The 27,799-nt window shown below is 48.6% G+C and overlaps 2 protein-coding genes across 3 annotated transcripts; both read left to right on the top strand.

The window, feature by feature from the left end:
* The first annotated feature begins 105 nt into the window (after positions 1-105).
* On the top strand, positions 106-15,310 carry SAR1A (secretion associated Ras related GTPase 1A). 2 transcript variants are annotated; one of them, XM_072756220.1, is made up of 7 exons: positions 106-303; positions 4,476-4,549; positions 4,670-4,789; positions 5,224-5,289; positions 8,295-8,398; positions 11,341-11,472; positions 12,913-15,310. In XM_072756220.1, the coding sequence occupies exons 2-7, from the start codon at positions 4,492-4,494 to the stop codon at positions 13,027-13,029; spliced, it is 597 nt and encodes a 198-aa protein (XP_072612321.1). In that variant the 5' UTR covers positions 106-303; positions 4,476-4,491; the 3' UTR covers positions 13,030-15,310. The 2 variants fall into 2 exon arrangements, with proteins under 2 accessions (XP_072612321.1, XP_072612322.1); XM_072756221.1 differs by lacking the exon at positions 106-303 and adding an exon at positions 425-853.
* Positions 15,311-17,976: 2,666 nt separating this feature from the next.
* Positions 17,977-26,432, top strand: TYSND1 (trypsin like peroxisomal matrix peptidase 1). The gene is made up of 4 exons (XM_072756219.1): positions 17,977-19,340; positions 21,193-21,323; positions 23,045-23,230; positions 25,551-26,432. Exons 1-4 carry the CDS (start codon positions 18,106-18,108, stop codon positions 25,766-25,768), a joined length of 1,770 nt encoding a protein of 589 aa, XP_072612320.1. The 5' UTR covers positions 17,977-18,105; the 3' UTR covers positions 25,769-26,432.
* The last annotated feature ends 1,367 nt before the right edge of the window (positions 26,433-27,799 follow it).

Here is a 27,799-nt window from a genome sequence, read left to right as displayed (position 1 = left end):
GCTCCCGCCCCGCCCCCGGGGCCGCGACGCTGCCACGTCTCGCGCGTCTCGCTCTGCGTGCGGGAGGGGGCGTGGCCAAATGCGGGCCCGCCCCGGGATCGCCGTGCGGCCCCGGCGTGGCGGAGCGCCGTGACGCCACGAGGGGGCGGGGTCGAGACGCGCCCGGAAGTCCCCGGGGAGGGGCGTGTTGCGTATATCCGGCGAGTAGCTGGCGGTCCCTGGTGCTGCTGGGCTGTGTGCTGTGAGGGAGGGTCGACGCCGCCCGCCGCCCGCCGCCGCCGGAGGAGCAGCCCCGCCTCGGCCGTGAGCAGGGGGGCTGCTGCAGGGGAGGGAGCCGAGGGCCGGCGGGGCTGCCGCGGACGGCGGGGAGGGTCGGGGCGGAGGCGGGCGCGGGCGGAGTTGGGGGGGGAAGTGACACGCAGGCGGTTCTGCGGGGCCGCGGGGCCGGTTCTGGGCGGGGATGGGCCGCCCCGCCGGGCCGCCGCGTTCCGATAGCGCTCGGGGTGCGGGCCGGTCGGCCTTCCTCGGGGTCCCGCAGCCGCCGGGCGGGTGACCGTTGTGTGTCCCGTGCGCCCGGGTTTGCGGAGCGGTTGCCCGGTCCGGCCCGGCCCGGCGAGCCCCTAGCCTGGGCGGGCGTCCTGATGACTGTGCGTGGTCTGAGCCCGAGGGGGAATCGCGAGGCCCCAGAGCCTGTGCCTTGGCCGCGGCCCCGCGGGTCGCAGGAGGAGCTCGGGGGGTCGCTCCGGGGCGCGTCCGGCCTCCCCGCCTTCAGCCCTGAGTTCTCGTCCGTGAGGCCCCGGGTCGAGCCCGGTATTTCCTCCCCCCCACCTGCCTCTTTTCTTCCCTCTCTTCGGTGCGTGGGAAAATTCCTCCGCGCGTTCGGTAGAAGTCCGCGCTGGTCGGGGTCGTCGCCGAGGCCGGGAGCGCGCTTGCGAGGGTTGGCGCCCGGCGGCCCTCGGCCGGAGTCTCCCCCTTGCTCTCGTCCGTCCTCCGTCGGCCTAGGCCGTGACTGGGGGCTTGACCTTTACTAGTTATCCTGCAGCTCGGCACAGCTTCTTAGCTGAAAACCTGCTGTCCCTCCCGGGTCGGCCTGGAACGGTGTTTCAAAGTTGTGACGAGTACGTGGAGGAAGTAGTGAGCGTGTACAGGAAGGAACGTATACACTGTTAGTGGCTGATGGTCGGTGATGGCTGGTGACCCTCTTTTTTTTTTTCTTTTTAAGATTTTTATTTATTTATTCATGAGAGACACAGACAGAGAGAGATGCAGATACACAGGCAGAGGGAGAAGCAGGCTCCTCGCAGGGAGCCCGACGCGGGACTCGATTTCGGGTCTCCAGGTCCACACCCTGGACCCAAGGCGGGCGCCCAACCGCTGAGCCACCCGGGGATCCCCTCCTCTTTTTTATCTACTTCAGTCCTGAAAATTTGCGAATTTTAATTTGGGGTACATTGGCAGTGCTTCTGTGGTAGTTTAGAGTTCTTAAGTTGTAGAGTATGCTGATTTGCCATAAGATGCCATGAAGTGCCTTAAGGTGATAGAGTGGATCAAGGACAGGGAATAAATAGAGTGCTAATTATCAGAATACCATCCATGGGACACCTGGGTGGCTCAGCGGTTTAGCGCCTGCCTTCCCCCCCGGGGCGTGATCCTGGAGTCCTGGGATGGAGTCCCTGAGCGTGGAGCCTGCTTCTCCCTCTGCCTGTCTCTGCCTCTCTCTCTGTGTGTGTCTCTCATGAATAAATAAATAAAATCTTTAAGAAAAAAAAAAGTGTAGAACTACTCACGAGGGGTACAAATCCTAAGGTCTCAAGGATGGAGGAGCCTCAAAGCCATTTCTCTGACTTTGAGGGGCAATACAGTGCAACGCTTTGGGTCCAATAATAGTTTTTATGATTCTGTTAGCATCACCTGAAGAGTTTTTTCAAGCACTTTTCCATAGATCATTTTGGAGGGAAGAAATATAGGACTTTTATTTATTTATTTTACATATTTTATTTATTTATTCATTCATGGGAGACACAGAGAGGCAGAGGGAGAAGCAGGCTCCCTGTGGGAGCCTGATGTGGGACTCGATCCCAGGACCCCGGGATCACGGCCTGAGCAGAAGGTAGATGCTCAACTGCTGAACCACCCAGGCGCCCCGAATTATAGGACTTTAAAGCAGAAGTGTCAAGGGAAGATAAATTGGAAAATCAGACCAGCTCAGTTCCCATGAAAAATTCCTCAAAGGAGGGTTTTCCCATTGTCACCCTTGGAGAATTCATTGGGTTTGGAAGAATTCTAAAATGATGTGGTAAAACTTTTCAGTATTGACCACAAACCAGTGTAGTACAAGTAAATATGTAACAATGGGTTTTAAAGGAGTGATGGGAGTGGGAGTGATCTTAATCAGAGGTCTCTGTAAAGATGAGCCATGTTTCTCCAAGTTGTAGACTGAGGAAAGTAGGGAAAGATGCCTGGTTTGGGAGAATTGTAGAGAAGAGGCACATTGTTCCTTTACTTACCTACAGTGGGAACTTAAAAGCAGGAGCTTTCTACGTGTATTTAAGTCATTAAACTTATTAAAGTGCTAAGTTTCAAGACAAATTATCTAACATGCTAAATTGGTTTCTGCCAAAATATATTTTAATGTTACTGAAAAGAGCAAAAAAAAAACCCCAACCCCATAGTATCTTTTTATTTATTTATTTATTTATTTTATTTTATTTTATTTTATTTTATTTTATTTTATTTTATTTATTTTTTTATTTATGATAGTTACAGAGAGAGAGAGAGAGAGAGAGAGGCAGAGACACAGGCAGAGGGAGAAGCAGGCTTCATGCACCGGGAGCCCGACGTGGGATTCGATCCCGGATCTCCAGGATCGCGCCCTGGGCCAAAGGCAGGCGCTAAACCGCTGCGCCACCCAGGGATCCCCCCATAGTATCTTTTTATGAAAGCTTTTGCCTTAGACTCTCACCCAAACTCCCAAGCCTCATTTGGTCTTCTGTGATAAGAGCCGTAGAAAATAAGTATTAAACAGTCCCTAAAGCCAATAGGTCAGGCTTGATTTAAAAAAACAATCAAAACCCAGTAATTGGACAGAAAAAAAAAAAAAAAAATATATATATATATATATATATATATATATTTAGGTTTATTTCAGTGGTCTCTACCCTTAATGTGGGGTGCAAACTCCTGATCCCAAGATCAAGAGTCACAAGTTCCTCTGAGTCAGCCAAGAGCTCCCAAATTAACATATTGTCCCTACTTTTCAACTTCTTTATCTAGCATTCTTTGAATGAAGAATATAGGTGGGTTTTTGTGGATAACCCTGTTAAAGTCACTACTAAGAGTAACAAAAGTAAATGTTTGTTTACCCCCCCCCCTTTTTTTTTAAGATTTTATTTATTCATGAGAGACACAGAGACAGGCAGAGACATGGGCAGAGGGAGAAGCAGGCTCCCCACAGAGAGCCTGATGTGGGACTCCATACCAGGACCACAGGACCACGACCTGAACCAAAGGCAGACACTGAACCACTGAGCCACCCAGGTCCCCCTAAAAAAACAAAAGTTCATGAAAATTGTATTTGATAGCAGTTGATCACATTTAGTGTAGCCTTGTGCTCACATGTTCTTGCTGATGGAGAGGAGTGAAAGTGGGGGATCTTTTTTTTTTCTGTGCCAAATGAGATATTTAGGTAAAAGTTCAGTGACCAGAAAATGCTGACCCTGAGAACTTTGACACCACCACTGGCTTTAGATGTTACCCTTTTCTTTCAGAGATCTTGCTTATTGCCAATATATGTATGTAGATCTCTTAGTAGCTTTGAGGCATCTTTTGTTTTGTCTAGGTTTATGGAAAACAGTAGGAAAAGTGGTCTTAATATTAGTACTAATTAACGTGTGTACTTGGCTAGCTATCTACTTCTACGCCCTGAGCAAGTATTCTTATTTTAAGAGAATCCCTCTTTGTAAAATGGGTTAGATCTTGATTATTCACTTTTTGAAAGGATTCTCTTACTTCTTCATGGAGGAGCTGGATACCGGCTTGGCTGGATCCCAGGATCCCAAGATCATGATTTGAGCCGAAAGCAGATGCTTAACCAACTGAACCACCCTGGCGCTCCCAGTGTGACATTTTTATCTAGATTATTGATGTGACTGATTTCTTAGAGGTGTTGTTTACTGGTTGACAGTGTATCCAGGGGATGATCAGCTGCTTGGAGGAGTACACATTAAAAGAGGAAAGTATAGCTTTAACTCCTAGTCCTTAGAGTATCATAGATTGAAAATTGTTAGAAAACCAGGAGTTTGTGCAGATCTGAGGACCCCAGAGACTTCCCTTCAGAGTACAAAATCCTTTATTTTCTTATACTTGAAAATATGGGACAGTAAACATGCATCAGGGTTACAGAATAAGACTTAACTTCTCCAGAACTGTATTAACATTCAGAAAGCTAATGTTTGCTGCTTTCATATTTTATACAGGTAGTAACTGTTAATAATGTCTTTCATCTTTGAGTGGATCTACAATGGCTTCAGCAGTGTGCTCCAGTTCCTAGGTAAAGCCATTTCCTTGAAATAAATATCATAGGTTTCAAACTTTGTACATTTCAATAAAAATACAAGCAGCCTTTGGTAAGTAGAAAACAAAATTATGTTAAAATTTTTTTCTTTTTTAGGACTCTACAAGAAATCTGGAAAACTTGTATTTTTGGGTTTGGACAATGCGGGCAAAACCACTCTCCTACACATGCTCAAAGATGACCGATTGGGCCAACATGTTCCGACATTACATCCGAGTAAGTTTGAAAATACCAGGTGACCTTTTGATATTTGAAGGTCAGTGTCATAGTTTGGGGATGAATCCTCAGTTGATGCAGTTCTTGTATTAACTGAAGTCCCAAAAGACAGCTCACTTGAAAAAATTCCCTGTAGGACACACTCAGGTCACATGCCCCTAAATCTAACCCTCTAGGACTCTGTCAGTATCTATTCTCACTAGTTCTGTAAGGGGACACATTTCCCATATCTACTTGCAAGAAGTAGCAGGCATATTGGAGAAAAAGAAATGACTTTTTAGAATAATTTAAGAATGTTTTCACCCTTGTATCCTTTTCTTTATAAGGTAAAAGCTTCATTAAGTTTTACATTTATATTGGCTTACAGTATTGGGAGTTGGGTCTTTTTTGCTTGGAGGAGTTTATTTCTTTTTTCTGTTTTGACAATTTTTCAGCATCAGAAGAGCTGACAATTGCTGGAATGACTTTTACAACTTTTGATCTTGGTGGGCATGAGCAAGGTAAGAGGACAATTCAGTGGAAGAATGGTATTGACTTATGGTTCTTTTATACCCTCTTATTTTTTTTTTTTAAGTAGTGTGACATTTTTACCTTTTAAATTATTGAGATCTTAAAGTTGTTTTATTTACTTATTGTTCTTAAGTACTTTCAAACTTGTCCAAAGTTGCATAAATACAGAGAACTCCACTCCTTTATCCCTTTTGCCCCAATTACAGAGAACTCCACTCCTTTATGCCTTTTGCCCCAATTTATTAGTTTCCTTCTCTATGTAACACATACTAATATTTAAGTTATCAAACCTAGGAAGTTTTATTTTTTATCTACTCTGTAGTATGTATTTCTCTTTTTGTCGATTGTCTCCATAATCTTTATAGCATTTTTCTTCTGGAACAAGATCTAGTATAGTATCAAATTTAATCTTATCTCTTTTATATCCTTTATTCAGTGGAGTATAAGTGGGTAGAATATTTTATTATTTGTACCTAATTCAAATATGTTAAAAGTTGCAAAAATAATACAGTGATATACATGTGACCACTCTGATCTGTTTTGTATACTCTATCCATGTGGGGCGGTTGGTAGATTTCCTTCTATCTTATTGTTCTCACAGTACTTTCTGTCTTATGCAAGTCATCTCCATTTGGTTCTTAGACTCCTGTCAGGTATCTTGTGTGGGTTTTGGAGATACGTATAATGGGGCATCTTTTTCTTTATTTATTAAAAGATTTTATTTATTCATGGGAGACACAGAAAGAGGCAGAGGGAGAAGTAGACTCCATGCAGAGAGCCTGATGTGGGACTTGATCCTGGATCCCGGGATCAGGCCCTGAGCCGGAGGCAACGGTCAGCTGCTAAGCCACACAGCATCCCGGGGCACCTTTTTCTGATGGACACTTTCCATTTGGCAAGATTCTAGGCTTTAGAAGTAAAACATTTAAGATGTGGGAATATTGTGGAAAGTAGGAAATAGAAACTATTAAAAGACTTTATTTATTTATGAGTGAGACAGAGGCAAAGGGAAAGGGAGAAGCAGTCTCCCTGTGGGAAGCCTGATGAGCCTGATGTGGGACTCAATCCCAGGACCCTGGGATCACAACCTGAGCCAAAAGCAGATGCTCCACCACTGAGCCACCCAGATGCTCCCTATTATAGCTTTTTAAAATAGGTAAAAGAACAGAATATTGATAGCTTTTATTTTTTAGCTAAGTAATTTTATTTATTTATTTTTTAAATATTTTATTTATTTATTTGTGAGAGAGAGAGAGAGAAGCAGAGACACAGGCAGAGGGAGAATTAGGCTCCATGCAGGGAGCTGGATGTGGGACTCGATCCTGGGACTTCAGGATCACGCCCTGGGCTGAAGGCAGGTGCTAAACCGCTGATCCCCTAGCTAAGTAATTTTAACCAAAAATCTAAGGAGTGATCCAAATGATTTTATAGTCAGTGATTTCATTAACATATAATTACATTTGTTTTAGTCACGTAATATTTATATCCCGCAAAATCATATGTAGTGTGGTCATAATCACATAAAATAACTACAGAAAAAAGATTGGAAGAATATATACAAAACCAGCAGTAGGTGTGTTTCAATGGAGGATTTTAGATAGATGATCTTGCATCCTTTTTTGTATAATGAGCTTGTATTGTTTTCATTTGGGTAAGAATGGGTGTATGGTGGCTTTTCTGCTTCTTTCATAAGGATTTGTAACTGCTTACAAATTTAAATTCAGAGATAATACTATTATGAGAGTTGAGGTTTTTAGACCTCTGAAAGGAGACTTACGTATTATTTGGTGTGATAAATTTAGCTTTCAGGTTTTGATAGATTATAAGGGAGAATGTGTTATATGTAGTTTTGTTTTGTTTGAGGAAAGTTTATTTCATAGAAATACTTTATTATAATTTAGTCACCATTTTACAGAAGTTGCTAAAATACTATGTATTTGAAGATTGTCTTTTTTTAAAAAACTTTAAAAATCTAGCCTATTAAAGTAGGCCAGGTTCAGGGTACCTGGCTGGCTCAGTCAGAAAAACATGGGACTCTTGGTATCAGGATTGTGAGTTTGAGTCCCATGTTGGGTACAGAGATAACTTAAAAAAAAAACAAAAAACAAAATAAAACTCCATTGGTTCAGGGTCCATGTAACAAAGTGAGTACACACTCAGCGTATAAATATGGAAGGTAAAAGTAGAAGTTCCCCCAGCCTCTCCTTCCCCATCCCACTTTTCGAAGGTAACCATTATTAATTGTTTGATGTAGAGATTCTTTGTTTATTCATCCATTGAAAGTGCCAGAAATGAATGGCTTAGAAATTATAATTAAAGCATCACTTCCCAAACCATTATCACTTCATGTCATAAACAAACAAAAATTTATAAGTCCTCCTGGGTTAAATATTGGCAGACTGGGGTAATTGCCTGGGACTTAAACCAGCTGTGAAGCCCAATCCCCTGAAAATGGATGGAGCTAGTTAGTGTGTTGTACATAGACATACTGATTAGTTAGGATTTAACTTAGGATGGATGGTATATGGACAGGTCATTTGCATCCTGATGAATTTAACTCAGGTTGCAAATGGCTTCAGGGTTGAGGTAAGTCATTCAACTGAGTAAAAGTGACTAGGTGTCCGTAGGGAGTGGTGGAAACTGCCAAATGGAAGAGCCCAGACCTCTTCTAAAGGGGTGGATACCATTCAGTTCCAGCTGATGAGTGATGTGTGGGTAGGTATGTGTAGGGTTGCCAGATGTTACAGTTTTTCCTAAAATCAGGCAGAAAACCTTGATTTTTTAATTTGAAAAAATCAGATTCAATTCATGGGTCATCAGTGTATACCCTTTGTTCTGATTTAATACTTATTAGGGCTTAGAGAATCCACATGGAGTTGAATCCTATTGAAACTGAGCCAAGGTATGCCCATTTTAGGGCAAAAAAATAGATATAATTTTCAAAATACTTTAAAAAAAAAAAAACTTTAATGCAACTACAAACTTTGTCTTTTAGCACGCCGGGTTTGGAAAAATTACCTCCCAGCAATTAATGGGATTGTCTTTCTGGTGGACTGTGCAGATCATCCTCGCCTCATGGAATCCAAAGTTGAGCTAAATGTATGATTATATTTTTTCCTTTTTTGGCCTCTATTTCTTTTAAGGAATACAGGTCAGTAGTGCTAGTACTTCAGCATTCCAGTTAACATTTGATGAAACTCCTAGTTACAGGAAGAAAGTGTTTTAAAATCTAAGACCCTGCTTTTCAGTGTCCTGAGCAAACTCAGCTTGAACTGGTATAAGTTAACTTTGTTTGTATCTATCATAGGGTGACTATGTCCAGTTTGTTCATATACTCCCCAGTGTGTGCCTGTTGCCCTAGCATTATAGGGATCACGGATGGTCTGTTTCCGAAGCCTTGGCGGAGTGAAACCCTAAGAGAGATTAAGGGTTCTTTATGTGTTTGAATCTGGGTTTTCACTTGTGCCTGCCCACTCTCTCACTGAATGACTTCACAGACCTTCACTGTCTGTTCTCAGCCTTCAGTTTTGGTCATGGGCAGCATTTGATACTGTTGGATTTTCTCCTTTCTCAACATTGCTTCTTGGCTTCTCAGTTTCTCTGTAATGTTGCCTTTTGCTAATCCTACCCTTTGTTGACCCATACTGGGTCACCCTGCACCTCTTATTTAATTTGTAACTGTCTCTCTGCATTCTTGTTCCTGGCAATTTGAACCTGTTACACATTTATTTGTAAGTATACTTCTTGAATCTATAGCTCTGGTCTCACGTAGAGTGGCTTATAGAGCATTCCTTCCCTTACTTGACCTCTTGGCATTGGCATTCTCTTATTTCTTTGAACTCCCATTTGCATTCTTGGTTTTGGTGTGTTCTCTCTGGCTAATACGGCTCAGATTCTTTTACAATCACCCATTCTGCTTAACCCTTAAATCTTGGCGTCCCCCAGATTCTGTACTTTCTCCCAGACACTGGTCCTCCCACATGCCGATGACTCCCATATGGATTTCTCTTATATAAACCTCTCTAGCTCTAGCCTCATACAGAATGTTACCTACTAGAAAACTCTACCTACCAATTCTGGTCTCCCAGAATGGAACTCTTCCCCATCGTCTACCTGGATATGTGGTCCAGAGCCTGTGAATGACTGTAGATTTTGCTACCACCCTGCCACATTTTATAATGCTAGAAGGAACGTTTTTAGATCTATCATTGGCTTATTTAATATTCTTCAATAGATATCATCTTTGGGCTAAAGTCTGGAAATCCTTTGCATAGCACATAAGATCTTTCCTGATCTCTCCTCTGTTTATTTCTCCAGCTTTTTTTTCTCTTTATTGCTTACCTTGAACTACATTCCAAACATAGAGAACAACTTGTCCTTCTTTCAGTATGCACAAGTGGCTGTCCCTGCCTGACTTTCTCGTCTGACCCCCACCCACTTTCACTGGTAAATTTAAAAATGTCCTTTAAGAGATCCCAGAGTTCAGCCATGACCTCTTCTAGGAAGCCTTCCCTGATCTCTTGGTCTTAGACTCTCCACCTTATCAGAGTCTATGATCTTTACTGGTTTTCTTGTAGGTCTCTATCAGATCGTGAACCTAGGAGGGACCTAGTTTTGTTTGTGAAACCCTTGCACCTAGCAAAGCATCAGACATATAGTAGGTATCTGGTTACTATTCAGTCAATGAATGACATCCTCATTCTGATTTTGTCTAGCATTTCTGAGAACCAAAAATGGTCAAAAGCATATTTCCCTTTATCCCTTCAGTTCTACTTCTTTCCAAGCTTTTCCTGTGAATGGGCACTGGATTCCCAGGCTTAAAAATCTGTGCTGGCTCAGGTCCCTCTTCTCTGTCTTATCATCTAGACATCAGTCTCTTCTCTTCTTTCTTCACAGTCCCTGCTGCACTATTCTTGGACTCTGCTATCTTAGGTCAAGTCAGTGTCTCTTATCTAAGGACACATAGATGCTTTGTATGAATTCATTGTGTTTCTTTACACACACATTCCCTTTTTTTTTTTTTTTTTTTAAGATCTTATTTATTTGAGAGAGAGGCAGAGGGAGAAGGAGAAGGAGGGAGCCTGATGTGGGCCTGGATCCCAGGACCCCGAGGTTGTGACCCGAGCTGAAGGCAGACACTTCATCGACTGAGCCACCAGGTGCCTCATTACACACAGATTCTATCCAGTAATTTCTGGATTTGGAGTCTTTAGGATCTATTGCAGCTAGCTTCTTAGACTGGCACCATAATGTTGATCATGCTTCCCATTCTGTTTTATGATGTTTCAACATAAAGACAGGGAGTTGTCCATGTGGCTTTCTGAATTAGTTTCCTACTGTAAAGCCATTGCTTAAATTATTCCTTCTCCTTTCCTTCTATCCAAATCCTGTCCATCTTTGAGAGCTTAGTTTGTATTCTGCAACTTTGCTAACACGTTCCTTAAGCTCACCATTTTCCCTGCCCTTTGATTTCCCCAAATGTCTTTCAGTACTTATATTCTGTCCCTGTTCATTGTGACACTTAATCATCCACTTGTCTTACTTTGTTGACAGATGTAAAAACACAGAGTGAGGATTTCTTGAAGCCAGGGATATGTCTTGCCTTTCTTTTTGTATTCCTCTCAGTGCCTGAGATAATGATTTGCACGCGTTGGGCACTCAGTGAATACTTGGGGACTTCGTGTAGCCATCTTGGAGATTCTGTAGCCAGAGCATTCAGTCTTCTAGGACTGCTCAGTGGAGAGCCTGAGGATGCTCTGTGGCTGAGTGATTTATCTGTGAGTTAAGGTTGTAAATAGACACAGCCTTAAGTTGCAGTTTTGAGGCTGGTTATTTTTACCTATCGTCAAGGTAGTTTTTAGGGCTTACCTAATGTTAAGAATGTTCTATAATGTCAAGACTTAGTTCATCACTTAGGTAATAAAAATGATCAGATTTTCACTTTACATTTGATACTTTATAGACAAGTGAAAGTCTGGGTTGTTTTCGTATCTGGTGGGCATTCGTAGATTCCTCACCTACTTCTGTTTTGTTGTCTTTAGGCTCTAATGACTGATGAGACAATATCCAATGTGCCAATCCTGATCTTGGGTAACAAGATAGACAGAACAGATGCAATCAGTGAAGAAAAACTCCGGGAGATATTTGGGCTTTATGGACAGACCACAGGAAAGGTAAGAGAAAAATCTTCAGAGCACATATTAAGGAAATATGAATTAATTGATACATATGAATGGAAATATGAATTCATACAGATTTCACAGTTTTGGGGGGGGCATTCATGTTTTGCTATCTAGATTTTACTTGTCTTTCAGAAATATAACTGGGCCTAGGGTTTACCATAGGTGATTTATAGTCACTCTGAAGGCAGGAGCTTGTTCTTTCACTGTTTTCTGATGAGGTTTTCTTCAGGTATATGAGGATGAAGAAATTGGTAGGAAAGGCATACTTATCAATTTAAGAATTTTTGACTCCTTAAATCTAATTCAGAGAAATCTTTTTTTTTTCTTTTTTTTTTTAGATTTTATTCATGAGAGGCAGAGAGAGAGGCAGAGACATAGGCAGAGGGAGAAGCAGGCTCCTCGCAGGAAGCCCAATTTGGGACTTGATCCCAGGACCCTGGGATCACGCCCTGAGCCGAAGGCAGACAGTCAACTGCTGAGTCACCCAGGCGTCCCTGAATACTTATGTTAATGAGAATGTCCTTTTTTAAAAGACTATTTCTTTATTTGAGAGAGAGAGCACGAGTGAGGGGAGTGAGGAGAGTGACAGAGGCAGAGGGAGAAACAGACTCTCCACCAAGCAGGGAGTCCCAGGAGGGGTTTGATCCCAGGACCCTGAGATCGTTACCTGAGCCAAAAATGCAGATGCCTAACTGACTAAGCCACCTACGAGCCCCTCTTTTTTTGTTGTTTTTTCTTTTCTTTTCTTTTCTTTTTTCTTTTTTTTTTTTTTTTTAAGATTTTTTTATTTACTCAGAGAATAAGAGGCAGAGACACAGGCAGAGGGAGAAGCAGGCCCCATGCAGAGAGCCCAAAGCGAGACTCCATCCAGGGTCTCCAGGATCATGCCCTAGGCTGCAGGCGGCGCTAAACCGCTGGGCCACCTGGGCCACCGGGGCTGCCCTGTTGTTGTTTTTTCAAAGATTTTTTTGTTTCTTAGAGAACATGCATGATGGTGGGAGGGGCAGAGGGAGAGAACCAAGCAGGCTCCCCACTGAGTGAGGAGCCCCATACGGAGCTTAATCTTATGACCCTGAAATCATGACTTGAGCTGAAACCAAGAGTCAGACGCTTAACTGAGCTACCCAGGCCCCCCAAGAATGTCCTTATTTCCAAAGTGTCTTAGACCTCTGCCCATTAAGGAGCATGCTGATTCTGTGGGTCTTTTTCCTGGTTAGCTGCCATAACTTGCCAGATGCTAGTGTGTTCAAAGAAAAGGCTCTTTACAGAGAGAGTTTGGGGAAGTCCTCTTTATGGCCTGGACCACATTTCTATAGTGAATTCCTACTTCCGTTTGCTTTTGAGGAATGAAGACAGTGATTGGTGATCACTCTTTCAAGCTTTTCTGCCACAGAGATGCTAACAGGCCTTTCTTGGTTTTGCCTCCCTTAGGGGAACGTGACCCTGAAGGAGCTGAACGCACGCCCCATGGAAGTGTTCATGTGCAGTGTGCTCAAGAGGCAAGGCTACGGCGAGGGCTTCCGCTGGCTTTCCCAGTATATTGACTGATGTTTGGACAGTGAAAATAAAAGAGTTTTCCTTCTCTGGACTGATCCTATTCACAGCTTCCTCATGAACTTTTCTAATAGAACAAGGAAAGCTCTTCAACCGTGTCTGGCGTTGAGAAGCCAAGAGTCTCTGTCAGTCAGCTCTCTCATTGCCCAGTGGTGATACGTGCTCTTCTCCACACTGTTGGGAGGTGACGCTGCCCCACGTGCCGGCGCAGGTCAGCATCCCGGGACTTGGAAGCTGGCAGGATTTGCTGAGTAAAGCTGTGTGCCAACATGGGGCACCTGAAAAGAAAAACACGTCTCACCACTGTGGTTGATTTCAAAAGAAAGTGATTCTATTTTTTAAAGAAAGTGTTGTTAATGTAATTGGTGTCCCTCCTAACTTTTTGAGTTAAAAATTTCCTTGGTCCAGAGTTTTCTATTCCTTTTTTTTTTTGATCTAGTGAATGGCATTTAGATACTTCATAATATTATGCACAGAAACACATCGGAGGCCAGAACTCCCGTGAAATGAACCTACTCCTGTTGCATTAGCAGGTCAGTGAGAGAAGTTCCCCTGTGTCTGGCTGCCCCGCAGTAGGTGGCCCCACTTTGTGCAGCGAGAAGCCAGGAAGGGCAGGGCCTGGCCTGGCGCTTGTAGCAGGTTTCCACCACGGAAGCCAGGATCATTCCTCATTGTGGTATGTAGAGCAGATTGTTCACTGTGGAGGACTTCTTTAGAGAGGGGTTATTTTATTATTTTTACTTCTAAAGTTACAAATTTCAGCTAGTCTTTGCTTTTATACTGTTGGGAAACTTCGTTTCTCTCCATAGCACCTTTTTCATTTTCAGTTTCATAAATGACTCTTGCCTCATGAAAGAGAACATCTCCCATGTTGTCCTACACTGCAGGTGTGTCTGTTACTTTTGCACAGATTCTAGGGGAAAATTTTTTGAATAGGTGAGTCCCACAGGACAGTTAACAGCCGATGGGCTTTTAATTCTATGAGTTGAGAACTTTAAAATCTGGTATTTGTAGCATTTGCTTGGATCCAGGAAAGATTTATTTAGTGGGCTTTATTATATGTGCTGCTGAAGTGAGCACTACTTAGTGGGCTTTAAAATTCTCACTTGCAGGATTTGGTCTCTTTATGGGACTATTCATGGCTCTTTTTATCGGTTACCTTTTTTTTTTTTTTTTTGGTATGGAATTGGCTTTCACCATTCCAGAAGTAAGCTGGGGAAACTCTAAGAACTTTGTGTAGTGCTATTCCTTTTGAGCCAGCATCACTTGTCAGTAAGAGCTCAGTATAAAAAGCCTCAGCATGCCCAGTAGTGTGATGAGGATCATTTTTATAGCATTCGTTTTTCTTGGTGCCACAAGTAAAATTGGGTTTTCATGATCTTAACCAATATTAGATCCTTTCTTAAGATAAGTGGATATCTTCATTTTTCTTTAATGAGAGATTAAAAGTAGTTTCCTCAAAGCAAAATTGTGGTGATGATGCTTTATTTGCAAAGGATTGAACTAAATTCAGTGGATTCTTGTGTCTAATGTGAGGGTAAGGAAAGTGTGGATAACATATTCCAGAGGTGAGAGTATTGTTCTTTAATGGATTTCTTGTTGTTAGTCTTCAGTACTGACCTATTAGAAAAGCATATGTTCTCACTGCCAGGTACCAAATGCAGAGGCTCAGTAAAGGATAAATCTGGGAAGAGCATGCCTTTTCTTTATTAGCAGGCATAGCTGGATTAAAACAAAATTGTGGGTTTGGAAAGAGGGTGAAAGCCTTAAATGAACAAATCTAGCTAATGGTGAATGAACTAGGTAGTTAACTTGCATACTTTTAATTCCTTTGGCTAAAGGTAACCCATACTTCTTTATCCAGAGACATGAGAAGTATGATTGCAGTGCTAGTTTTCTTGTTTTCATTTTTTTCCCATTTGTCCCTAATCACTTTGTAGCAAGCTAGAAAACTGTGGATTCTACACAGATCAGCTCTTTGTGAAAGTGGTTGACCACTGGAGAAAGAGGGGATTGAAAAGTCAGTTGGCATCCGTCTATTTCTTGCTCCACAGAAAACACTGTTCCTATAATAAGATCGCAAAAGAAGCCGCTGTGAGGAGCTTGGCTCTTAACAGTAAGGATCAGAGCTTTGTACAGGAATTCCCATAAATTGAGACTTTTCATTCTGTTTTATCAGAGTGCATATATGTCCTATATCAGGAGAAGTTAAAACGGTCATTTACAAAAGAAAGTCAGTCTGTATCTAAGCATTTTAATAAAAAGTTAAAACAAACTTGCTGTCTTGTTCCATTTATTTTTTTCATGTATTTGCATTGGTTTGTTCCAAGTTTGAACATCCGCTGATGTTTGTTGTGTGTGTGGTGGGGGTGGGGAAGCAAAAGTTATTTCCTACTGACGAGAAGTGACTTTGCTACTAGGAGGAAAAAAAACCTAGGCCAATTCACACATTTTATTCAAAGTGATAAATTTAGTACCATTTGAGAAGCTTTGAACATGTGATGATCCCAGGATTGGGGGTATGCTTTTTTTGGGGGGGGGGGAGGGATATACTTTTTAACAAAATCTCATACTAACATACTAGCAAGGACTGGGTCCAGTTTAGCTATTTACCATTTTATACAGAGTTGGAGAGATTCAGCTGAATGCTACATTTGGTAAAGTAGGAGAAGGAATGAAGCGTGTGCTTGTGCATTTACTAGGCTTGTAGGAAGCCTTGTTTTTAGAAAACCCAAATGAGATTCTTAAGACTAAGGTAATATGACAAATAGAATGGGAAGCAAAATGCAACAGGTCCTTTTTGATTGAGTATTAAAAAGTATTAGAGGCTGAAACTAATGTCCCTGTTACTAAGATGATGCCATGGGTTCTATGTTTATATGCATTGTCTGCGTCGTTTGAGTTAGAGTGGAACATGAGAAGTACAGACTCAGGGAGCCCAGCACTCAGGGGGTCTCACCTCGGCTGTTGGCTGTGACTTGGAACTCTATACTCTGATGCTGTAAACAGAAAAACCTGACGCAAAACAGTTCATGCTGGAGGCTTGAGCATCATTAAGGGAGAATCATGGGACTCTAGAGAGAAAGAAACTCTTAATTGCCAGGAAGTTGGGACAGTTTTTCCTGCGATCGAGGCATTGTCTGTGTCACAGAACCAAAAGAAGACAGATGGGAAGACTGCTAATTTCCGTCCCATCTCAAACTATGATGCGTTGTCATTTAACTCAGCTTTGTGTCACTGGGGGCATTGCAAACATTACCCTGTGTCGTGCTGGGGAATATCCTGAGTGGCATTAGTTTTATTCAGAAACTGAGGCAGAAAGGTTAGGTGATTTAAGTACTGACTGAATAATTTTTGTTAATGCTGACAGAAAAATGTACCAAAATAATCTGGGCTGCTGCCTGTTTTTGTATGGCCTGTGAGGGAAAAGAAAGAATGCTGTCTTGTGACAAAATTCAAATTTCAGGGCAGCCCAGGTCGCTCAGCAGTTTAATGCTGCCTTCAGCCCAGGGCCTGATCCTGGAGACCCAGGATCGAGTCCCACGTCGGGCTCCCTGCGTGGAGCCTGCTTCTCCCTCTCCCTGTGTCTCTGTGTTCCAGTAAAACTTTCCTTGTGGACACTGAAATTTGAATTTTTTTAAAAGATTTTATTTATTCATGAAAGAGAGAGAGAGCCACCCATTTATTATTTTTAAAGGCTCAGGATCTTGTGATCTTTTTTCCAAAATATTTTAATTAGTGCACAAGCAGGGAAGCAGCTGGCAGAGGGAGAGAATGAAACAGGCTCTCCGCTGAGCAAGGAGCTCAGGATCAGGACCTGAACCAAGGCAGATGCCTAACTGACTGAGCCACCTGGCCACCCATTCCTTTAGCTTTTGCCTACTTGAAATAAACACTTGGTATTTGAGAGTTTATGGCCCGCAAAACCTGAAGTACTGACGTTCTGGCCCTTTACTGAAAAAGCGTTTGGCCCTGATAAATCCCTAGGTGCTGGTTCTAAATCTTAGAGGAAATGTGCATGCTGCAAAAATACAGGGGTGTGTAATTAAAATTTTTGACTTCAGTTCCTGTTCATCATGGTTTTATTTCCAAGATTTTATTTATCCATGAGAGACAAAGAGAGGCAGAGGGAGAGGCAGGCCTCCCGATAGGGGACGGGAGCCCGGGACCCCGGGGGGGTCACACCCTGAGCTGAAGGCAGACAGACGCTCAACCACTGAGCCACCCAGGCGCCCCTGTTCATCATAGTTTTTATTTTTTATTTTTATTTTTTTAGAAGATTTTATTTATTTATTCATAGAGACAGAGAGAGAGAGAGAGGCAGAGACACAGGCAGAGGGAGAAGCAGGTTCCATGCAGGGAGCCTGACGTGGGACTCGATCCCGGGTCTCCAGGATCACGCCCTGGGCTGAAGGCGGCGCTAAACCGCTGCGCCACCAGGGCTGCCCCATCATAGTTTTTAAAGGGCAATTTTATTTTGCGCAAACCCAGTTTTCACGAATTCTGTCTTGGGCTTTGGCCTCAGAAGGCCCTAGGTGTAGCCCTGCGAGCTGCGCGCCACCTGGTGGAGGGCTGTGGGGTTTATTTACAAAATCTCAACCGAGGCGGCCAAGCGGCCCAGGATTTCCTTGCTCTTCTCATCCCAGGGGTCAGAGGCCGACGGCTCAGGATCCCGCCCGGGTCTGGGCAAGTCCGGCCGCGTCGTTTCTATGCCTCCCCCTGCGGGCGACACCGCACGCCGCGGCCGCTCGCGGTCCCTGAGCTCGTCGCCCTCCGCACCTCTCCGCCACGGGGGCGGGGCGGGGGGCGGGGCCAGCCCGGGCAGCCAATCAGGGCTCGGGCCCCGGCGCGGCCCTTGGGGGAGTTGCGGCTCAGCCAATCGCGCCCGACGAGGAAGGCCTGAGTCAGCGTTCGCGCCTGTCGCCGCCAGCTTCGGGGGCGCTGCCCGGGGCCGGCGGGGGCCGGCGGGGCCCGGCGGGGCGCGCGCTCGCTGCTCGCTCGCTGCTCGCTCGCTGCTCGCTCGCGGCTCCCGCGTTCCCCCGGAGGCCCGTGCGCACCGTCGCGGCGGACATGGCGCGGCAGTGGGGGCCCTCCATGAGGGCGGCCGAGAGGGCCGGCTGCGTGGTGAGCGCCTCCCGGGCCGGGCAGCCGGCGGCGGGCTCGTGGAGCTGCAGCGGGGTGATCGTGAGCCGCGGCCCGGACCTGGTGCTGTGCCACGGGGGCATCTTCACCCCCTTCCTGCGCGCCGGCAGCGCGGCGCTCACGGCGGCCGGCGCCGCCTTCCTGCGCGGCGACAGTTGCGGCGACGACCTGCGCCTGCACGTGCAGTGGGGCCCGGCGGCCGCGAGCCCCGCGGGCGGCGCGGAGCGGGGCCGGGCCGGGCTGTGCACGCCCCAGTGCGCGGCCCCCGAGCCCGGCCCGCCGGCCCGCCCCCGCGCGCGCCCCCCGCAGCCGCCGAGGCCCGCCGAGCTGCTGCTGCTGCTGAGCTGCCCCGCCTTCCGGGCCCACTTCGCGCGCCTCTTCGGGGGCGAGGCGGCCGAGCAGTGGCGCTTCGCGAGCGCGGCGCCGGACGACGAGGTGTCGGAGGAGGAGGAGGAGGACCAGCTGAGGGCGCTGGGCTGGTTCGCGCTGCTGCGCGTGCGGCGGGGCGCGGCGGCGGCCGAGCAGGAGCAGGAGCCGGAGCAGGAGCCCGAGCAGGAGCCCGAGCAGGAGCCCGAGCCCGGGCCCGAGCCGGCGGAGCGCGGGCCGGCCGTGGCCGTGGCGCCCCTCGGGGCCGTGCCCAAGGGCGCGCCGCTGCTGGCCTGCGGCTCCCCGTTCGGCGCCTTCTGCCCCGACATCTTCCTCAACACGCTCAGCCGCGGGGTGCTCAGCAACGCCGCGGGCCCGCTGCTGCTCACCGACGCGCGCTGCCTGCCGGGCACCGAGGGCGGCGGCGTGTTCGCGGCGCGGCCCGCGGGGGCGCTCGTGGCGCTGGTGGCCGCGCCGCTCTGCTGGAAGGCCCGCGAGTGGGTGGGCCTGACGCTGCTGTGCGCCGCCGCCCCCCTGCTCCGCGCCGCGCGGGCCGCGCTCGGCCGCCCGGGCCCCGGCGCCCCGGCCCTGGCCGCGCTCCTGCCGCCGGAGGTGGGCGCCCCGTGGGGCCTGCCCCTCCGGGCGCCCGGGCCGCCGTGGGCAGCCGCGGCCGTGCTGGTGGAGTGCGGCGCCGTCTGGGGCTCCGGAGTGGCCGTGGCGCCCCGCCTCGTGGTGACCTGCCGGCACGTGGCCCCCCGGGAGGCGGCCAGGGTCCTGGTGCGCGCCGCGCCCCCCAAGTAAGAACCGCGGGGTTGCCCCAACCTGCCCCCGCCCCAGGGCTCCGGCGGTCGCGCGCTGCTCAGCGGGTGGAGGGCGGATAGAGACCTGAGTGCCCCCCCCCCCCGCCCTTCCCTGGCGCCCGGGCCTAGAGTAAGGGGCGAATGGGGCTTGGCCAAGATGCCCGGCAGCTCTGGGTTGGGGGACCCTGGGGGAGCCCCGGCATCCCCGACTCGGCATCTTGGAGCCCCGCCCCCCAGCCTGCATTAGCTTCTGAATTCCGACTACTGGGCCTCCCAGCCCTGCACGCCCGCACCACTGGGCCCCTTGAAAGCCGACTCCCCAGCCCGCTTTCTCCCCTAGAAGCGGCAGTGAAGCCCCAGAGGCCCAGGGTGCTGCCTTCCTGGGCTCGTGACACGGGCCTCTTACTCTTACTTGATTGCTTTCTTAGGTCTTAAACAGAACTTCCCATCGGGCTAAAGATGACAAGTGTGGGGCTCCACCTAATTAGAATGGGAGTGGGGCCCAGCACACTGGTGTATTTGAACAATCTTCGGGTGATCCTGGCAGCCAGGTTCTAGGTTGGGGCTTCCTCGTTTGTTCCCCCTCTGCAGGGAAGAGCGCTCTTGGCGTCCTTGGCTTCCATTTGTTGGGCAGTAGGGACAGTGGCCGTGGCTTCCTGGCTCGGGTTTCTAGTACCTGTTGGGTTTCTGCTGTAGTCCCAGGTCCCCCACGCAGGAGCAGAGCAGTGTAGCACCTTGGTGTTCATGCCTGAGGTTCTGTACCTGGCTCAGCCTAGCCCCGCAGCCCAGGCATTTCCACATCCCTCTGCTGAATTTCCAGTGTCAACCCAGCCTGGCCTTGACATAGGGTTTCCCTGCTGGTGTCCAACAGGGCAGGAAGACTGATAATGAAGAGTTCCCCGTATGTGAGATGCCCAATCCCCCGGCCCTGCCAACACACATGCTGGCTTCTAGGGAGCCCACTAGGTCTGCTGGAAGCCATGTCTGCAGAGTGCAGCGGGAAGCCCCTGTGTGATCCCAGGCCGGTCTGTAGGCTGCCTCCCCCTGGGATGACCTGTGAAGTCTTGGAACAGAGCCTGGCCCCCTGTGAGAGCCATAGAAGTGCTAGTGCTTATGTATGTAGTTAGGGACACAGGATTGAAATGGTGTGTCTGCCTCACCAGCTGGCAGGATTGTTTGCCTGAGATGAGGCAATGAAGGAAAACATTGGGAATGTGTACCCTGGCTTCTGCCGCTTAGTGTGTGACCTTGAGGAAGTTATTCAACCTCTCTGGCCCTCAAACGTACCATTTAAAATGGCGATAACACCAGTGCCTAGTTCTTTTCTTTTTTTTTTTTTCTTTTTAAAGATTTTATTTATTTCTTCATGAGAGATACAGAGAGGCAGAAACAGGCAGAGGGAGAAGCAGGCTTCCTGAGTGGAACCCAATGCGGGACTCAATCTCAGGACCTCGGGATCACGACCTAAGCCAAAGGCAGATGCTCAACCACTGAGCCACCCAGGTGGCCCTCCAGTGCCTAGTTGTTAGGGCTTCATGAGAACTAAATACCAAAATGAAATGGTGTTCACAGAGCATCAACACCAGCCCTGGCCCATAGTGCTCACCGGGTGTTCGGAGTGTGGGGAGGCACAGGGAGCTTATGTAGAAGGCTGCTATAGTCGGCGAAGCATGTCTGGAAATGTACCACTGGGTGGCTGAGGCCCAGATGCCTGCCTGGTACGTGGCAGGGCTGGTGCCAGACCCGTTAACCCCCAGGTCTGTGACTTCTGTCACTCTCATTCCCTGGCATCCTCCCTGCACTAAAGGGTCAGAAAGCTAGCCCATCACTTTGTTTCCATTGCCCCTAGGAGTGCCATGATCTGGGGACATGTGGTGTTTGCCACCCAGGAGACCTCTCCCTATGACATAGCGGTCGTGAGCCTGGAGGAGGAATTACAGGGTATCCCCCTGCCTGTGCCGACTGAGCACTTCCACGAAGGTAAAGGACAAAGTTGGTCCTCTGGTCTGGGGAAGACCTCAGGGAGCGAAGTCAGCGCTGGGCACTCTGACCCTCTAGATTGGCGGGCCAGTGCCCTAGGCTGGTTCCCTGCCCACCCCATGCTGGGGTAATGAGTCGGGACAGTGTGAAGCTGCAGTGAAGCATCCTGGTGCATCGGCTGGGATTGCTCTTGGAGGCTTCCCTGCTTGTGGCCAGCATGCTCCAGGGCGGGGGGCGGGGGTGGGGGAGGCGCAGATGGAATCCATAGCAAAGCCCTGCAGCAGTGTAACGTGGAGAGGCTGAGCAGGGGGTTTCCTCAGAACACTGCGGGCTGGCCAGGGTGGTGGTCCCCTGTTGAGGCTCTGATGGCACGGCATGCTGCCTTGGATACCTGACGTGTCACCGTGCAGGCGCAGTGTGATGGACAGACGACACCTCTAAGTGGCCATCTCTTCTGCCACTTGCTAGCCCTGTGTCCTTGGACAGGCAACTCCATATTCTTTGCCTCAGTTTCCACGTCTGTAAAATGGGGATATGCTCCCTGTTCCTGGGCATTGTGGGGAGAGAGTGAGACGTTGCCTGTAAAGCACTTAGATGCATGCTCTGTGTGTTCAAAGCACTTGGGAAAGGAAGTTGGCAGGCAGTTGGTCGTCATCATCACCACTTTTTTTCACCAAGAGACTTCTTAATCCAAGGAGGAGATGGGTGTTTTTTTTTTTTTTAATTAATTTTTATTGGTGTTCAATTTACCAACATACAGAAAAGCACCCAGTGCTCATCCCGTCAAGTGTCCACCTCAGTGCCCGTCACCCATTCCCCTCCAACACCCGCCCTCCTCCCCTTCCACCACCCCTAGTTCGTTTCCCCGAGTTAGGAGTCTTTATGTTCTGTCTCCCTTCCTGATATTTCCCACACATTTCTTCTCCCTTCCTTTATATTCCCTTTCACTATTATTTATATTCCCCAAATGAATGAGAACATACACTGTTTGTCCTTCTCCAATTGACTTATTTCACTCAGCATAATACCCTCCAGTTCCATCCACGTTGAAGCAAATGGTGGGTATTTGTCGTTTCTAATTGCTGAGTAATATTCCATTGTATACATAAACCACATCTTCTTTATCCATTCATCTTTCGATGGACACCGAGGCTCCTTCCACAGTTTGGCTATTGCGGCCATTGCTGCTATAAACATCGGGGTGCAGGTGTCCCGACGTTTCATTGCATCTGAATCTTTGGGGTAAATCCCCAACAGTGCAATTGCTGGGTCGTAGGGCAGGTCTATTTTTAACTCTTTGAGGAACCTCCACACAGTTTTCCAGAGTGGCTGCACCAGTTCACATTCCCACCAACAGTGTAAGAGGGTTCCCTTTGAGGAGATGGGTGTTAATGTCACAAACATTTATTGAGCACAGAGTTGGGTGCCAGGGACCCTGAAGAGTGACTCCCTCATCCAGCAGGGAAATGAGGGCTGGAGAACAGCCTGAGGCAGAGAACAAGGGGTGAGCAGGTGCTGGGAGCTCAGTGGACGTCCCAGCCTCTTCCCGAGAGGGACCTGGGGCAGACTCCCTCCCTGGAGGCAGGAGTATCTGAGCAGCAGCCTGAAGGGCAGAGAAGGTTTGGAACTTTGGAGAGGACAGGGAGCAGACTGGGGAGTGTGTGTGAGTCGTGTCAGACAGAGGCAACTCCCCACCTTCATCCTCCTTTCTTTCCGGGCAGGTGAAGCTGTCAGTGTGGTGGGCTTTGGCGTCTTTGGCCAGGCTTGCGGGCCCTCGGTGACCTCAGGCATCCTGTCAGCCGTGGTGCGGGTGGATGACACACCGGTGATGCTACAGACCACATGTGCTGTGCATGGCGGCTCCAGCGGGGGACCCCTCTTCTCCACCTGCACAGGAGACCTCCTGGGTAACCAGCTCCTTGGCCCTCTCCCAGCCTTCCCCTTGGCCAGAGTCTCAGTCCCATTTAATGAGTGCCGGGTACCCTGTCCTGGGAGCCCCCCACGGCCTCGGGAGATGGGCCTTATGGCCAAGAGGTAGTTAGCCAAGGTTTTCGGGCAGTTGTGCTCGTGAGAGTGGAGAGGGACAGATGCTGAGCAGCAAGGTGGAAAGAGATCTGAGTCGGGTTCCTTCTCTGCCACTAAGCCACTGCAGCACCTTAGGTAAGTCACCTGATCTCATTGGGTCTGTGAAACTAGGAGTTGGATTAGTCCAGGAGTCACAGGTCAAGTGAATGAATGAGGGAGTGAAAACAGCATGGAGTAGAGGGTTAAGGGGACTGGGGGGAGCACCACTCTGCTCCAGCACCCCGCTGCCTCATCCCATAGGACTCTGAGGCTAACATTGCCTGATTCTGTAGTTGTTCACTAGCAGCTCTGGACCCATTTTTTCCCCCTCTAAATATGTGGTTGTTAAACCTTTCGATTTAAACATTATGGTAACTAATTCTGTTTAAAAAAACAAAACAAAACAGTCTGTACATTAAAAAAAAAAGCCAACCTTGAGTGCATGTGGTTACCTCCAGCTGTATGCCTGCACCAGGTCATGTGATGCTTCCCCTTCCCTTACTTCTGACCTAGTGAGAAACCTTGCCTTGCTCATGCTAGCTGGAATGGATTTCCTTAGTTCTTCAACTGTAGGACACAAAGTACATGCAGAATCTATACTTCACACCCCTGCATGAAATAGATCTACCATCTAGAGTACAGCGTTCAAGTGCATAGAGTTCTTTTTGCCTTTAGCCCTAACATGTCCTGGCAAAACACTGTTTTCCCTCATTTCTTAGGTCAACTCCTGTCTTCCGCTTCCCCTTTAGCACAGTTAATGATTCACTGGTGATACACTTAGAGCTAGTTGTCACAGTCTGCATTTATTCCCTCCATAGACTGGCGGACTTTTAGAAATACATACACAAAGAAGTGGAGGTAGTGATAATATCAATGTGTGTGTAGGCATGAGTTAGTGCATATCTATCTATCTATATCTATATATCTATATCTATATCTATATCTATATCTATATCTATATCTATATCTATATCTAGCTTTGTCTGCTGAGAGGGTTAGAAGCAGTGACACCCCAGTTGCAGTGAGCACACCAAAAGCCCAGATCTTGGCTTCTCTGAATAAATATTAAGACAGAGACCAGTGGCAGCGCTTCCTTACAGAAGAATTCCAATTACTAAATGCAGAAGAAACCAGGGAAGTAGAAAACCGCTATTAGGAGACCATAGAAGGAATTGCTGCACACAGGACCCACCGATGAGTGGAAAGTAGAAATGAGATATTTGCATGATCCTAAATTATTTCGTACTTACAAGAGGGAAAACAGTAAGCCTACGTGAGAGAAACCTACAGATAGCACCTTTGCCAAGTGATCAAGATTAGCTGGCATCACAGGACATGCTTACAGACATCAGCCACCTCCCAATAGGCCGCATTGAGAAGGGCACGGGGCGCTAGTCTCAATCGCACACTTACCACTAGATAACATCGGGGGACCCCACACTGAGGGACGTTCTACAGAACAACTGACCTGTGCTGTTCCAAGTGTCCAGGCCACGAGAGAGAGAGGGAAAGACTGGACCTGGCCCAGACTGGAGAGGACTTGGGGACATGACAGCAAGAGGCTTCTGGGACCCTGGATTGGATGGATCCTGGAACAGAAAAAGTGCTTATAGAATCTGACTGGTGACATCCACACACGTGACTGTATCTCAGTCAATAGTGTTGTTCCAAGGTTGCTTTCCTGGTTTTGATCAGTGTTTCACGGTGACAGGAGGAGGAGCTGAAGGGCATAGAAGGACTCTCCTATTTTGGCAATGCTGCTGTAAATCTGCCTAAAAAAGCACATCCCCATGCACACACTCGCGCACACACATGCACCCCCACAAGGCACAACTCATCTATTCATTCAGCCCACACGTTCCTGTTGATGCCCCCGGGTCAGGCACCAGTCTGTAGGTGTGAGGCCCATGTGTGCGGAGAGCCCACAAAACAGACACTAGCTGGAGAGAAAGGTCACAAAGTAAGTGAGACATTGTGTGTTAGGTCCTGACAGCGTTGAGGGGAAAGTCGGTCTGGGAAGGGGCCCCGAGGCATGGGAGGCCCGAGGCCAGGAAGGAGGCTTCAAGCCCCCAGTAGTCCTAGGGCCCCCGGCCTGGAGATGGGGGTCTGATCGTCCTTTGGGCCACAGGCTCACACCCTGCTTCCTCTTTGACTCCTGCACAGGCATCGTGGCCAGCAACACCAGAGACAATAACACCGGGGCCACGTACCCCCACCTGAACTTCAGCGTTCCCGTCACCGTGCTGCAGCCGGCCCTGCAGCGGTACAGGCAGACAGGTGACCTGGGTGGCCTCCGGGAGCTGGACGGGGCCGCGGAGCCAGTGAAGGTGGTGTGGCGGCTGCAGCGGCCCCTGACCCAGGCACCCCGCAGCAAGCTCTGACGCCTGGCAGCCCTCTGGTCGGAAGAGCCACCGCCTTACGCCCCAGGCGCACTGGGGGAGCAGCCCCGGGATCCCCCCACAGGGCACACCCCAGCTGGGCCGCTGCCCCATCACCACCTCTCGTTCAGCTCTGAAATCTGGACCATGCTTCCCTTCGGCCCCATGGGTCTCCAGCCGGGCAGCCTGTTTGGGGGTGCTTTTTTGAGCCCTCACCTCCGTCTGGCCCCTGGCACTAGACTCAGCTGTACTGTTTGGCCTTCTGAGGGGCCCCGTGCAAGTGCACAGCCGTCCCGGCCCTGACACGCGGGTGCTGGCTGGAGGGCCGGCCCAGCCCTGGTTTGTACCTGTTCACTGTCTGCTGATGGCCACTGGCCGCCGGAGCAGCGGCTTCACTGGGGCAGGGGCTTCCTCGGAAACCCTTGGCGGAGCGGCGCGCTCTGAAGACCAAAGACAAAGGGAGAGAACGGCTTTCTGTTCTGCTACATCTCTAGGTGGAGTCCCTGAAAGTTGTGGGTCTTCATAAGTTGGGTGTCGCTGACCTCCAGGGGCACTCTGACACAGTGCCTTTACTTTCCAGCCCATAAAATGGGCCTCAGGGATCTTGTGGGGTAGAATGTGTCTGGTTGGTGGTGGGGAATAAAGAGGATGTTATCCAAGAACTCTACTTCTGTACGTCAGGTTCTGGGTTTTTTTTTTTTTCTTTGTCTCAGAAGTTGAATTGGGAATGGGAAACCACCAGGCACAGAAACACACCTTTTCTGTCCTGCTTTCTTGGTGGTGTGTCCTCATGGGCTGCTCTCATTCCAGACTCGGCCTGGACTCTGGTCATGGTGCCAGACAGCACTGGGTGGGGCTTGCAGATCCCAGGGGCGGGGGTGGTCCTGGCCTGGCAGCAGGGGCTCGCAGAGTGCCCAGGCTGTCTCCAGGCCTGTACTGGGTTGGGGAGTTCAGAGGTATGGATGAGGCCAAGGCTGCCCCAAGGAGCTGAGACTAACCCTGCAAGTCAAGAACATGCACTGTGTACCCAGGGCCCTGCCCATGTCGACCCTCAAGAAATGACTGTGATGTCATCGGCAGGTTGAATGCCACTGGGGGGTGCATGGGGTACTAATTCTAAGCCGAGAGAATCCAGGAGTACTTTGTTTCCAGCATCTGTCTGTTGAGTGCCAATTGGGCAACCAAGAACTGTAATGATTGTTCTCCCCTGTACAGCTCAGGAATGGTTCCGAGGGCCAGGCTAGCCTGAGAGAAACCCCACAGTAGATTAATGGATGTAGAGGGGGTGAAGGCTGAGGTCTGACTTAGCTGGCAGTGTGAGGGGAACATTTCTTCCAGTGGGTACCAAGGAGCTCGGTACTCTGGGGAGACCAGAGTGTCAGCCCATTAGTACAACGAGTAGGGCAGCTCTGTCCGCTTTGATGGAAGGCTGTGTCCTGGGGCCTAGGGAGGGGTTCAGGCAAGGCCTCATCAAGGTGTCTCAGGAGCTGAAGCCTGAAAAAGAAGTAGGGATTTACTGAACAGACGAAACAGGGAGGGTGTCCCAGGTGGAAAGCAGCAGGAGCTGGGATGAGGACGTGAGAAAGCTTGTGTGTTCTGACAAGTGCCAGGTGGAGGGCAAGTGGGAAGGGGTAGGACTGAGCCTCGGGAGCCAGCTCCACGGGGGAGGGGGGGGCACGTGGGGGAGAAGACAGCTGGAGCAGGACTGGTAGACGTGGAGAAGACCATGTGAGGGCACAGGATCTGGGGCAACGCCGAGGTGGAGAGAGAGAGAGAGAGAGAGCGCGCGCCAGCACAAGTGTGGGGGGTGGGGGAGAGGCAGGGGGAGAAGCAGACCCCCCATTGAGCAGGGAGCCCAACGTAGGGCTTGATCCCAGGAGCCTGAGATCACGACCTGAGCTGAAGGCCATTGCTTAACCAACTGAGCCACCCAGGGGCCCCGATTCCTGCCTCTTTTTGAAAAATTATTTTGGAACAATTTTAAACATGGAGAGAAATGGATGAGTCTGATGTCCTTGACCCTCCTGAAGGTAA

The sequence above is a fragment of the Vulpes vulpes genome, chromosome 4 (genome assembly GCF_048418805.1).
Source record: "Vulpes vulpes isolate BD-2025 chromosome 4, VulVul3, whole genome shotgun sequence".
Lineage (NCBI taxonomy): Eukaryota > Metazoa > Chordata > Mammalia > Carnivora > Canidae > Vulpes > Vulpes vulpes.
This window is presented reverse-complemented; position numbering and strand designations above follow the sequence as displayed.

What these genes read in the sequence shown, in the direction of transcription:
- TYSND1 (XM_072756219.1), top strand. Translation starts at nt 18,106, where the DNA reads ATGGCGCGGCAGTGGGGGCCCTCCATGAGGGCGGCCGAGAGGGCCGGC. An exon ending in GACTGAGCACTTCCACGAAG is followed by an intron (nt 21,324 to 23,044) that starts GTAAAGGACAAA and finishes CTTTCCGGGCAG; the next exon opens with GTGAAGCTGTCAGTGTGGTG. An exon ending in CTGCACAGGAGACCTCCTGG is followed by an intron (nt 23,231 to 25,550) that starts GTAACCAGCTCC and finishes ACTCCTGCACAG; the next exon opens with GCATCGTGGCCAGCAACACC.
- SAR1A (XM_072756220.1), top strand. Translation starts at nt 4,492, where the DNA reads ATGTCTTTCATCTTTGAGTGGATCTACAATGGCTTCAGCAGTGTGCTC. An exon ending in TCTTGGTGGGCATGAGCAAG is followed by an intron (nt 5,290 to 8,294) that starts GTAAGAGGACAA and finishes TTTGTCTTTTAG; the next exon opens with CACGCCGGGTTTGGAAAAAT. An exon ending in ATGGACAGACCACAGGAAAG is followed by an intron (nt 11,473 to 12,912) that starts GTAAGAGAAAAA and finishes TGCCTCCCTTAG; the next exon opens with GGGAACGTGACCCTGAAGGA.